General features: G+C 49.2%; 2 protein-coding genes across 2 annotated transcripts; one reads left to right on the top strand and one right to left on the bottom strand.

Moving 5' to 3' along the window:
- Window positions 1-7,900: 7,900 nt before the first annotated feature.
- On the bottom strand, window positions 7,901-8,550 carry LOC123429542 (zinc finger A20 and AN1 domain-containing stress-associated protein 9-like). Its single transcript, XM_045113567.1, has one exon. It carries the CDS (start codon window positions 8,548-8,550, stop codon window positions 8,059-8,061), a length of 492 nt encoding a protein of 163 aa, XP_044969502.1. The 3' UTR covers window positions 7,901-8,058.
- A 909-nt stretch (window positions 8,551-9,459) lies between these two features.
- On the top strand, window positions 9,460-10,258 carry LOC123429544 (fibroin heavy chain-like). The gene is made up of 3 exons (XM_045113568.1): window positions 9,460-9,558; window positions 9,591-9,872; window positions 9,965-10,258. Exons 1-3 carry the CDS (start codon window positions 9,460-9,462, stop codon window positions 10,256-10,258), a joined length of 675 nt encoding a protein of 224 aa, XP_044969503.1.
- The last annotated feature ends 2,796 nt before the right edge of the window (window positions 10,259-13,054 follow it).

Genomic DNA, 13,054 nt, shown 5'->3' on the forward strand with positions numbered 1-13,054 from the left:
ATGAAACAAGCCAGAACAAACTCATGAGAAAGATTTCATCTGATATTTTCGTGGACAGGATCGCACGGGCTCGATTTTACAGTAGCCATCAAGTGCAAGGCAGTGCACCCGACATACGAAGCGTCCCCGAGTCGTAGCAAGCTACAAGGACTCTTTAAGACACAACGTGTACCGCTGTAAGTCGACCGTCAACAAACGAATCCACTAGATGTCAAACCCCAACCTAACATCATGTATTTGTTGGAAGATTGTCCTATAAGCAAATACTTGAATTCCCACCTAAGAATTCCCGAAATATCTGGTCATGCAATCTGGTACAAGGATACAAGGAGTAATAACACACAACTCCTATACTAACCCGTCACCTGTATCACATCCGTCAACACACAACCAGAATCTCGGACCTTCATCTACAACAAACCCTCGTGATCACAACGATACAAAGTATGGTAGTACTCCCGAACAATCTGCACCAGTACTAGGGACATCAGGGTTATCTCGCCACTACTAGTATTGAAGCAATCACGAACATCCTTCGTCCTGAGATACTAAGAAATCTGAATGATAACGATGTGCTCAAGAATCCCCTGGAGCTCAACTCCCCGGAAGAAAATCAAGTCAGACAGGAGGCACCAAGACAGAACTCCGTCACATCGGCATCATATAGATTCCAAAAATATCCGCGTGATCCTAAGTTTTTTTTGAGTGAGAAGAGGAGTAGAATTGAATTATTACGTCAAGATTCCTCACCAGAGCATAGAAGAGGAGAAAAAAGAATCCTACTCTCCGATATATAACTAGAATCAAAGTAGTTTTTCACTAGACTCGACTCGGCCAAGTTTGATCAATCAAGGGGCTCCTAGGTCGGTACTGCTCTGATACCAACTTGTCACACCCAAGATGCGACCCTATCCTCAATTTCGCACGAAGGCCTCGTCAGGGATAGAAGCGCATCTCGTCGTGTCGCAAGAATGGATATCGTTACAAGTACATGTAATAAAAAGAAGATATATATATATATATATATATATAATTAGCTTACACTCGCCACAAGCTACATCAGAGTCACATCAGTACAGTACATAGGCATCATGAATAAGAGCAGGGTCCGACTACGGACGAAAACAAACGAGAAAAGAAGAACGACGTCCATCCTTGCTATCCCAGGCTGCCGGCCTGGAACCCATCCTAGATCGGTGAAGAAGAAGAAGAAGAATCAACTCCAAATGAACAATCAACGCGCTCGCGTCAAGTAACCTTTACTGTACATGCAACTGGTGTTGTAGTAATCTGTGAGCCACAGGGTACTCAGCAATCTCATTTCTAAAGGTATCAAGACTAGCAAAGCTTAATGGGTGAGATATGGTTAAGTGGTGAGGTTGCAGCAGCGGCTAAGCATATATTTGGTGGCTAAACTTACGAGTACAAGAATTAAGAGGGGGAAGATCTACGCATAACGGACGTGAACTACGGATGATCAAATGAATGATCCTGAACACCTACCTACGTCAGACATAACCCCACTGTGTCCTCGATCGGAGAAGGAACTCACGAAAGAGACAGTCACGGTTACGCACACAGTTGGCAAGTTTTAATTAAGTTAACTTCAAGTTATCTAGAACCAGTGTTAAACAAAGTTTCCACGTTGCCACATAACCGCGGGCACGGCTTTCCGAAAAGATTTAACCCTGTAGGGGTTTTCCAACTAGTCCATCACAAATTACCACAAGCCGCATAGAAATCCTCAATCACGAAGCTCGCGATCTCGTCGGATTCCCTAGTGGAAAACCTCAACTCTAAGATTACCCAAAGCATCACCGGAATCCCAATGCACAAGATATCTCGTCAAAGGTAAAACTAAGCCAGCAAGGCCGCCCAACGTGTCGACGATCCCGATAGGAGCCGCGTATCTCATTCTCACGACACGACGGATAAGCACAGCGTACGGTGGCCTGATAGAAATCTCCCGAGTTGCCTCGGGTTGGCCCCGCAAACGGCTCTAGTGTTGGACCAGCACCATCAGCACTGGCCCCCCTGTATTATGTGAAATTACTCCTCGGGTTCATGATGCCCTATGCTTTCAGTATTAACAAAATTATTATGTTGGGCAAATGTAGTACCAATGTTGGGCCTTGCCAGACCAGCTTTAATCTAAAACGAATTATCAAGGGGGTCCCCATAACAACCCCGATCGTGTTAGGAGCGCTCAATTATGGAACATAACACCGGTAGCCGAAGCTAAGGGGGCAAAGGTGGAACAAAACACCAGGCTAGATATATAGGTGCATTAAATTTAATAGCATTAAATATGGTGATATGACAAGGGACCCATGTTTTCACATGGAAGCGACTACACCTGCAACTAGCAACGCTAACAACATGGTTAAGCAAGCAGTAACATAGCCAATCAGTGGTTTGCTAGGTCGAACATGTTGAAGGTTTCATGGCATTGTTGAGAGGCTCATATTTAACAGGTGGTAGGCAACGAGACATAATCGATAGAAGTGATAAAAACTAGCATAGCAATGATAGTAATTGTATCTGGGGAAATGGTCATCTTGCCTGAGATTCCGCTTGGAAGAAGAATGCGTCCGTGAAGCAGACGAACCGACGTAGTCGAACGGGTCCTCATAATTCGACACGCTTGCGGAACTCTATCGAGACGGAGCAAACCGGAAACAAACATCAACACAGATATTCACCACACGATGCACAACATGATGCAAACCTAATATGATGCATGGTCAGATCAATGATGCAAGGGATGGCATGGCAATTCACCTCACGCAAATACTACACATTAAGTGAAGCTCGATATGCAATGAGTTGCATATCGACGATACTCCACGTTTAATTATTTAATTCACTCCCTTAATTATCACGGCAATATTACATTGTTGTTATCATGGCAAGGGTGAAGCGATGGTCCTACAAGTCATCCTAGTCGGTTAACGCGCGGAGCATAGAACGGAGCTACGGCACAAGAGGCATGCAACACATATATCATGCCATGAATGCGTCATGCATGCAAGTTTATCAACACCACGACAAGAGGAGAAAGAAACAAGTGTCGCCACGGCGAGCGAAAGGGAACCGTGGCGGCAAGACGGAAACGAAGCCACGTCAACGTTCCTATCCCGACAACTCGTCGAGATATCATGCCAATGTATAGGGAGAGTGTGCGGGAACACTAAATAAAGATGGGGTGATCCCGCTTATCGGGTTCCCATGTGTCGGGCACAACAAAAGAGGAACAACGTGCAACGGGCAACATACGGTGCAAACATACATTCATCTCATACATCACAAGCATCCGGTTCATGCCATGTCTCATCGTTATACCTTTGAAGCGTGCAATTCGGAGGGGTTCGGATCGGTGAAGGAGAACAACGATAGTCGTGGTCGTCGTGGAAGTAGAGGAACTCGTGGTACACGGTCTCGTCGACGGTAGTCGTTCGCTCGACGTCGTGGATCACGGTCTTCACATCGGTAGTCGATCACGTCTTTGTCGATGTTCGGGCTTCGTCGAGGATGTCGTGGTTCCCGGCGAACTTGTCGATGAACTACGACAGGCAGGGAAGGTGCACACGACCTTCGTCGTCGGTAACCACCGACACAACAGCAACACCGGCGGGAGCAACTAACAGCAAGCTACGGCGACACAACAACATGGCAAACTAGCACTATCTAGCAGCAGTCTACAAGCAGCAGCTGCAACATCTACCCACGGCAGCAAAACGGCAAGCATCAAAGCAACATCTACAGCAACCTGCAGCTATCTAACAACAGCACTAGGCAACGACCACTCCTGGCAACAGCAAGCAGCATAGCACTAAGCTATGGCACAAATAGCCTAGCAGCAAACAGAAACTACTGCTAGCAACTAACAGCAGCATGCCGGCAGCACGAACAACAGCCACAACGGCGGCATGCATCGGACAGCAGCAGCCTCGGCAAGCAATAGCAGCAGCTCTCGGCAGCAACAGCACATGCAGGCAAGCAGCTAGCTCGGCATCGCGGCACAGCAAGCAGTAGAGCAGCGGCAAACAGCAAGCAGTCGGCAGCGGCATGCAACAGGCAATCTGCAAAGCAGCAAGAGCGACGGCTACCACATCGGCAGGGCAAGCAACAACAGCAAACGCAACAGCGGCAGCGGCGCATCGACATGAGCAACACGGAGCAGCAGCTTCGGCAGGGCAAGGCAACGGGTGGAGGCGAGGCGAGCTGGCGCCACGACAGCGGCCAGCGAGGTCCTTGCCTGCAGGCGAGGTCGAGGGGAGGCTGGCGAGGCGGAGCAGCACGCGGGGAGGCCGGCGAGCGGCTTCTGCGAGGCCTAGAGGCGGCGGCCACGCGAGGGGGCGCGGGGCAGAGTAGCTCGGGCAGGGGAGCAGGGAGGCGGCGCGAGGAGAGCGGCGGTCGGCGAGCAGGGAAGGAGAGGGAGGAGGAATCAGGAGGCGAGCTCTGGAGGGGCTGCGCGAGGGGGAAGAGCGAGAGGGGCTCGGCAGGAGGGAAGGATGACGGCGCTGCGGGAGGACGAAAGGGATCGAGGGGGCGCTAGGGCAGAGGGGCCGGTCCAGCTGGGCCTTGGCCGGCTGGGCCTCTCCCTCTCTTTTGGTTTTGTTTTTTTCTCTATTTTTTAAAAGAAAACAGCAACACCAAAAGGAAAGGATTTTTTTATAACAAAGATAAAGAAATACTTTTTAACTCCTTTCAAACAAATCGCACTATAAGAAATAGTTTTGGGCATTTTTAAAGAAATAAAAATGAAACCTTTTTCTTAAGAATTAAATAAAACCCTTTTAACAAGAAAATAAAAATAAACCCCTTTTAAAGGAGAAAAGGAAAAGAGACTTTATTTTGTAAAATAAAACAAGAGGAGAAATAAAAGAAAAACCCAAGGGGTTGCCCCCACATTTAATAAAAGGATTTTTAAAAGAAGACGAATTTATTTTGAAGGGGTTAAAACTGAAATCTTTAGCAAAACCACAAAAATATATTAGAGAGAAGAGAAGGGTATTAGGTCCACGGGTAACAGGTTTTGAAGCGGCTCTGTTGCACCCAATCTCATCACGCCAACGAACAACGCCACACTCACAAGCACTCACAAGCAACAACACATAGCAACAAGCAACACCGACAAAACACAATTGACATGATGCCATGCATGATGCGATGATGCAAACTACATGAAGAGGCCACAAAATAAAATAACCACATGACGGAAACGGAAATAAAGGGGGAATCTTCTGGATGGTCGGTCTCGGGCTGTCACAGAGCCACTAACGAGATTCTTCTTGATTGCGGGGACATGCTGCACGTTCTTCAGCTGCATGATCCTTCCCAAAGTAAACTTCAGATCGACCTTGCCAACACCAAGAAAAGAAGCACTCGCGCCATTCCCCATCAATACAGACCCTCTGTTTGTGACCTGGTAAGAAGAGAACAATGAGATGTGAGCACACACATGAATATTTGCACCTGTGTCCACCCACCAGCCGATCGATTGACAAACCGAAAATATATTAGACAAATTACCGTACCGAGATGCACCATTTTCATTGTTGCTAACAATCATATTGGCGGACTTGGAGTCCCGCCCTGGCTTCTTGTACTTGTTTGGACATTTACTGGCCCAATGTTCCTCAGAACCACAATTGAAGCAACTATCTTCTTTCTTGTTCTTCTTGAAGGTATTCTTACCCTTATTCTTAAAGTCGGTATGTTGTTGGACAAAATTCTTCCCCTTGGGCTTGTGGGAATTGAAGTTCCTCTGATGTACCATATTGGCAACAGAAGGACCTTCAACCGTTTTTTCGTGCAAGTCATTTGCTCTCGAGTTCTGCTCAACACTCAGATGGCCGATATCATGATATCCTCTATTAAGAATTCACGCCTCTGATGTTTCAGAGTGGTAGCAAAGTTCCTTTAGGAATTAGGGAGCTTAGCAATTATACATCCCGCGACAAATTTGCCCGGTAAATCGCACTTCAGAACCTCAAGTTCTTTAGCAATGCATATTATCTCATGAGCTTGTTCCAATACAGAATGGTTCTCAACTACTTTGTAATCATGGAACTGCTCCATAACATACATCTCGCGCCCAACATCGGTGGCCCTGAATTTAGATTCGAGCACCTCCCACAATTCTTTGGCAACGTGCACATGTAAATATGCATCAACCAGCTTATCTCCGATCACGCTTAAAACTGCTCAAGAAAGAAGACGATGGCCTCCTTGAACGTCTTCTCTTGTTCAGGATTGAGCGTTCCCGTAGGGATCACACCGGCTAGCCACAACACCTTCATAGTCGTGAACCATAAGGTGGTTCTTGTTTGCCAACGCTTGAAATAAGTGCCGGTAAACTTATCCGGTTTTAGTGCAACAGCAAAACTACTACTCGAAAAATTCCTACACACATTAGGTTTTTGGATTGTTGAGTAAATATGCAATTTTCTGAATAGATTAATCCATGAAATAATCACTAACATGGCATTAACTAGATTCATGACATATTCACGAGCAGGATAAACGAGTTATACACAGTAGCGGATGCTGCCTTCTTCTCGGCTTTGGCCTTCTCACGAACGAGACGGTCAGCTTCGGATGGTGAGGACATGGCGATGACGAAGGCGACACGGATGTAGATGAAGCAAACAGACGGAGGCGAGCAGTCACGTGATCGCTCCCCAAAAATCTAATCGCCCTCTCCCGTATAGGATCCGGAGAGGCGGGGTTTCGAAGGCCTGCTCCCCCGTCGACCGAGAGACGCGGTGAACGGGATGGGGTCGCCGCTGGCGGCAGCAACAAAGGAATGAGGAGTAGGTATGAGCTCGGCTCGGCTCATTCCCGTAACCCGAGGCGAGGCTAGGCGGGCGAGGAGGAGTGCGCAAGGGCCTCTTCTCTTCTCATGCTACAATATCATGTAGAATAGAGACCCTTATAAAGGGGTCCAACTCCCTCTCCACTAGCAAGGTGAGACTAAACTTCTCACCACTAGTAGTCATGCCACCACCTACATGGGCCCTTGAAGATTTCTGAAATTGTCTCATGGGCCCTCGGCCCATCACAGATTTCAACGCTTCTTCGGTGTGGAACAATGCGGTAACATCATATGGCATATGGACACCAATTGGTTTTTGGAGATTACTCCCAACCTGAAATCGTGTAGTGAATGTTTCATGGGTTGTATTCATGGTCTCATGGTCTCATGTTCTCATCAAACTAAAAAAGGTAGGGTCCGTTGTCTAGCACGATAAAATTGAATAAGGGGTGGCACCACCACCAATAATCACGCGGATCTTGGTTTTATCTTGCATGACTCTTTAGTGAGAAAAGAAGGAAGAACTTGTCTTTTTTTTTAATTACCTTCCTCTCGTATGTATATGAAGGAATTCATTCTTTTTTAAACCATACCATCCTTTTTAGTATATTTAAGGATTTTTTGATAGCTAACCACGTATGCCATGCGGTCATCGTTTTTAGTATAAACAAGGAGGAAGAAAGAAGAAAACAAGACGGTCCAGCAGGTGTCCTCCCTCCATGAAAATTTTGCTGTGATACCTCTTTTAGATGATGATTAAACTTGAAGAGATTGAGAAAAACAAGCTGACCGTGACTGCAGACCTTATGCAACTACTTCCTCCGTCCCAAAATTCTTGTCCTAAATTTGTTTAGAAATGGATGTATGTAAATACTAAAACGTGATTAGATACATTCATATCTAGACAAATTTAAAATAAGAATTTTGAAACGAAGGGAGTATTAATTATCAGCGACTAGGTCTAGGTGAGAACTTCCAAAAACTGCGGAATATCTTGTATGATAGCCACCTTGGATGCCAAATTGGCAAAGGAAAAATAAGAGAGGGTCGAATTCACATGGATCAGCCGGAAAAAGAAGAAGAACAAGACACATACATGGATAAGATGATGGTACACAGCAATACGTCACTATGAACAAGAAAGATCGAGGTCGAAAGATCTAATTAAGTAATAGGAGAGACAAGTAAAGCCAATGAGTAAACAAAAACTGTACATATGTTTTTCAACTCCTCCTGCTTCAAATCTTGTTGTCGAGCTTTGACGGCGCGACAAGAGGGTTCTGCTGCGCCATCATCTCACGGCCGGCCTTCTTGTAGTCGAAGCCGCACGCGTGCCCGTCCGCGTAGCGGTGCAGCGAGCAGTAGGTGCCACCGCAGCGGCACGCGAACCCCAGCAGCCCCACCTTCTTCTTGCACGCCATGCACCTGGCCGGCGCCGCCTTCTTTGGTGGCGCATCGGCCGCCGGTGCAGCATCAGCACCAGCTGCAGCGGCAGAGTCCTGCTCCTGCAGGCTCACCGACTTCTTGAAGGCCAGGATGAGGTCGTCGGTATTGATCTTCCCCTCGACGGCGGGGGCAGCCACGTCTGTGGACTTGAGGTGGTCGCGGTAGCACTTGGAGCACATGCTCTTGGTCGCCGCGCTCCCGTAGAACCCGCAGCCGTTCGCGCACAGCGGCGGCGCGGCGCCGCCGGTGGCGGCCTGCGTCGACGACTCCTGCCCGTGCGCCATGTATAGCCCCTGATCCAATCGAAAAGGACGATCGTCTCTTGTTCGAGTATTACGGGAGTCGGTGAATCTCGCGCTCGTTGGTTGCCGCCGTGCGTGGGTGCTTTGTTGACGAGACGTGCTCTGGAATTCCGAGACGTATAAAAGGTCGGCCGCGCGTGACCGGGAGAATTCCGAGACGTGCTCTGGAACCTTCCGGTTGATCTTTGATGAAGCCACGCAGTGGCCTTTTCGGCTTCGGTAATAGTATCCATGTCCGAAGGGAAACAGTTGCCAGCAGGGGCGGACCCACAAATTTTATGGACTGGGGGTGAATAATCGGAGTGGAGACACTTATTGTATAAATTTAAAAAATTTCGAAAAAATCTTGTAAAATATAAGCAACTTTTACTGAAATTTCAAAAATTAAGTGGGGGACTGGGCACCCACTCAGCACTACGTAGGTCCGCCCCTGGTTGCTAGACCTCCTCCGAGATTTCATGGCCTCGCGTCATCTCCGTTGTCGACACTTCTGAGGGCATGTACAACGCGCCAGCCTGGACGGGTGTTTCACGCATTCCATGTTGGAGACAAGCCACCGTAGACAAGGCTAACCAAAAAGATAGTAGCTTGCAGGTGGTTTTTTTTTCACTGTTGTGACCCACGAGACGAAAATAATGCATAAAATGAACTTGATCTGAATCTATTTCACGATCTGACCCTTTTAGAAATGCCAGAACCCGTGACGTTGCTGGTGTACATAGAAACGTCAGTCTACCGTGACGTTTTTGGTCCACATTCAGACGCCAATCTAGCTCGCGTTGCAGATCACCTAGAAACGCCATCCTCACTGACGTTTCTACACAGGAACCAAACGCCATTAAACATGGCGTTTCTTACCTAGGAGCCTAGTTTCATAGAAGTACCAAAGTCATGGGGAAGGCCTACCACAAGAAGTTAGGCGTGCACAAGACGGCCACCGCCGGCACGGGCGCCGGGAAGGGCAAGGTCATGAGGGCCGGGAAGGGCAAGGCCATGAGCGCCGGCACCAGTAAGCGCGCTAGGGGGCCGGAGCGGGAGGAGGCGCGAAGGCAGTAGGTGGTGCTGGGGGCTGGGGAGGCGCGTCGACGTTCTCTGCCGCCGAGCATAGCACCTTCGAGACGGTAAGCTGGCAAACTTACCGATCATTAACCATTACGCATTCTTCCACGACGGCCACCGTCGGGGAAGGGAAGAGCAAGGGCGCCGGCGACGGCAACGCTAAGCGCTCCGGAGCTATAAAAGGTGCATTATTCTCTCCCACCGCCCATGGCTCCTTTGAGACCGACCATAGCACCTTTGATACAGTAAGCCGGCGAACTTAGCTACCACCACCGTTATGCAGTTTTATGGAATGGCACGACTTGATTAACACTTTGCGTTATGTGTATTCGTCTAGGCCACGCAGACCATGAATGAGCACTACGATGAGGAGGAGAACCTCGGTTTGACCATGGATTATCAGGAAGATGGCATGCAGGACCATGAACTAGTGTCTGATGTAGACGCCGAAGGCGATGATGGCAGTGGCGGTGGTGGTCATGATGACGTCGGGGTTGACGACTATGATGATGTCAGTGCCGGGAGTGACCACTTCAGAGACGATGACTACTACTACGACGACGTTGTCGGGGGATTTGACGATGGCTACGATCCAGGTGATGCTGGGGATGGAGCTGACGACTGGTGGTAGTGATCGATGACTCAGGAATTTGAGGCATAAGGCATCTACAAAGTCTTGGTGTTTTTTTTGGAGAGTACGCCAATGGCGTACCATATTTTTATAGAAGGCAGAAAAAATATTTACAAGACGCTAGCGTAGAATGCGAACATTCGAGCCAGCCAACTCCATACAAACAGACTAAGGCTATTATCTCACAAAACGTTGAAGACCTCCTACTCCTATCCCTACAGTCCTAAGATCCTGCACCTCCTTCCCGATTTGGCCCAACAGTTACGTAGGGTTCATGATTTGCCACGGCCTGTTAAACACCCAGGCATTTCTCTGCTTCCACAATGCCCAGGTCGTGATAATCACCAGTGTATCAAAACCACGCCGCTCGGCGCGCCTGAAGTGGCCCCTCGCCCGAAGCCACCATTTCGTCAATGTATCTTGAGGCTCCGGAGTCCTGATTTGGATGTTGAGCTCTTGGAGACCTAAGTACCACACCTCTCTTGCATATACACATTGGATCAGAATGTGCTCGATATTGTCTTGGTCCTGGAGGCAAATGAAACAAGGAGAGGGGTAATCTTGCAATCCATGTCTGGCGCGGCGATCTGAGGTCCATAAACGCCGCCGCGCGGCGAACCAAGCAAAGATTTTACACCTAAGGGGTGCCCAGCTCCTCCAAATACACTTCGCAAAGGGGAGCCTCTCCATGGCAGTGCACAGCCTTTTGTAGGTAGATCTAGCCGTGTACACTCCTGATTGGTCGCAGGGCCACGAGAAGGCGTCCGACATCTGCGTGTCCCTTTGTACAGATCCAATCGCGTGCACCAGATGCATAAGTTGGAGTTGTGCCGTGAAGGAGACGTTGCCATGTATATCCTGGAGCCATCTATTGTTAGTCAGAGCTTCCAGAACCGTCCTTCGATTGCGCGTGCGAGTATCTACGCTGCTATGAATCAGTGGTGCGATATCAAAGATCGCAAATCCATGAATCCATCTATCCCTCCAGAACAACACACGGCTTCCAACGCCGACCTTGATCAGCACCAGGATGTCGAACACCTGCCTCGTCGACTGATCATCGGACATGGTAATACCTTGCCACGGTCTGCGTGGGTCTGTTCTACGGAGCCATTCCCAACGAACTCGCAGCACCAAAGCATGCAATTGCAGGTTCTTCACGCCCAGACCACCGAACTGGGTCGGTCGACAGATGGAGTTCCAAGCGACCTGACAATGCCCTCCGCTAACCTTTTCTTTTCCTTTCCAGAAGAAAGCTCTCAACCAGCTATTGATCTCTTTGAGAACCCAGATCGGCGCTTCCATCACCATTAAGTGGTGGACGGGCCTAGCTACCGCAACAGACTTCACCAGCACTAGCCTGCCGACCCGTTGAATTAGCCCTCTCTGCCACGCGGGCATGAAGCGCTTGGCTTGGTCCAGAAGGGGTTGCCATTGCGCCCTGGTGAGTTGCCGGATCGCCAGCTGCAGTCCAAGATATCTACAGGGGAACTCACCCGCCTGGCATTGCAGCACGTCCGCCACCCTCAGCTGATCTTGCTCATCCCCTCTGATGAGAATGGCGGAGGATTTGGCGTAGTTGACCTTGAGGCCGGACGCCTCGCCGAAGAGGTGTAGAGCGTTTCGAACGAAACTCATGTCCTGCGCCGAAGGCCTGATGAACAGGGCAACGTCGTCGGCATAAATCGATAGATGCTGCATAGCCGTGACTCCCGTGAGCGCACTGATAATGCCATCCGATTATGCTTTGTTGATGATGCTGGTTAACACGTCCATCGCGATCACGAATAACAAGGGCGAGATGGGATCTCCCTGTCTTAAGCCCTTGGCATGCACAAAACTCCTTCCGGGGACTCCGTTCACCACGACCTTGGTGCTCGCCGAGTTGAGTAGCGCAGCCACCCAACCAATCCACTTGTTGCCGAATCCTTTTGCGTGAAGGACGTCAAAGAGGAGCAACCACGCCAAGGAATCGAAGGCGCGCGAAATATCCAGTTTGAGGAACACTCCGGGATCACGACGGGCATGAATTTTCCTAGCAACTTGGCGCACTAGCAGGAAGTTATCGTGCAAGCTCCTGCCAAGAATGAAGGCGGACTGATTGGCCGCAACAATATCCTTCATCCTCTTCCTCGCTCTGATCACGAGCATCTTGGCGAACAATTTGGCAATGCTATGGGGCAGACTGATGGGGCGGAAGTCTCCAGCCTCTTGAGCGTCCGGTTTCTTCGGGATGAGAATGATGTGGGCACGATTGAGCTTGCTGAATCCTCTGCTATCCCCAACGAACAGCTTGAGCAACACGGCCATGATATCCTGCTTGATTATTGGCCAAGCACGGTCGTAGAAGGCCCCAATAAATCCGTCCGGTCCCGGCGCACGATCCGCGGGCAGCTCTTTTTTGGTGTTCCAGACTTCTTCCTCCGTGAACATCTGCTCAAGCTCTTGAAGATCAGCGGCATGAACCCCAAGGAAATCAAGGTTCAGGCCAAATTCCCTCGCTTGGGCACGTCCAAGAAGCCCTTCGTAAGCTTCAGTGAAGATCTCCTCCTTCCGATCCTGGTCAGTGTATATGACGCCATTGTGCCTGACATGAGCGATGAAATTCTTCGATCTCTGTCCGTTTGCCACAGCTTGGAAGAGCTTGGTGTTCGCATCCCCCTCCTTGATCCATCGGATCCTGGATCTCTGTCTGTCGATAGTTCGCTCCGGCGATGCGAGGCCTAGCAGCGCATGCTTGAGGGTGCGTTTGAGCCATAACTCTCTAGGGGAAAGCAACCTGGTTTTCTGAACTCT

This window comes from Hordeum vulgare, chromosome 2H (assembly GCF_904849725.1).
Source record: "Hordeum vulgare subsp. vulgare chromosome 2H, MorexV3_pseudomolecules_assembly, whole genome shotgun sequence".
NCBI lineage: Eukaryota > Viridiplantae > Streptophyta > Magnoliopsida > Poales > Poaceae > Hordeum > Hordeum vulgare.

What these genes read in the sequence shown, in the direction of transcription:
- LOC123429542 (XM_045113567.1), bottom strand. Translation starts at nt 8,550, where the DNA reads ATGGCGCACGGGCAGGAGTCGTCGACGCAGGCCGCCACCGGCGGCGCC.
- LOC123429544 (XM_045113568.1), top strand. Translation starts at nt 9,460, where the DNA reads ATGGGGAAGGCCTACCACAAGAAGTTAGGCGTGCACAAGACGGCCACC. An exon ending in TGAGGGCCGGGAAGGGCAAG is followed by an intron (nt 9,559 to 9,590) that starts GCCATGAGCGCC and finishes TAAGCGCGCTAG; the next exon opens with GGGGCCGGAGCGGGAGGAGG. An exon ending in ACCATAGCACCTTTGATACA is followed by an intron (nt 9,873 to 9,964) that starts GTAAGCCGGCGA and finishes GTATTCGTCTAG; the next exon opens with GCCACGCAGACCATGAATGA.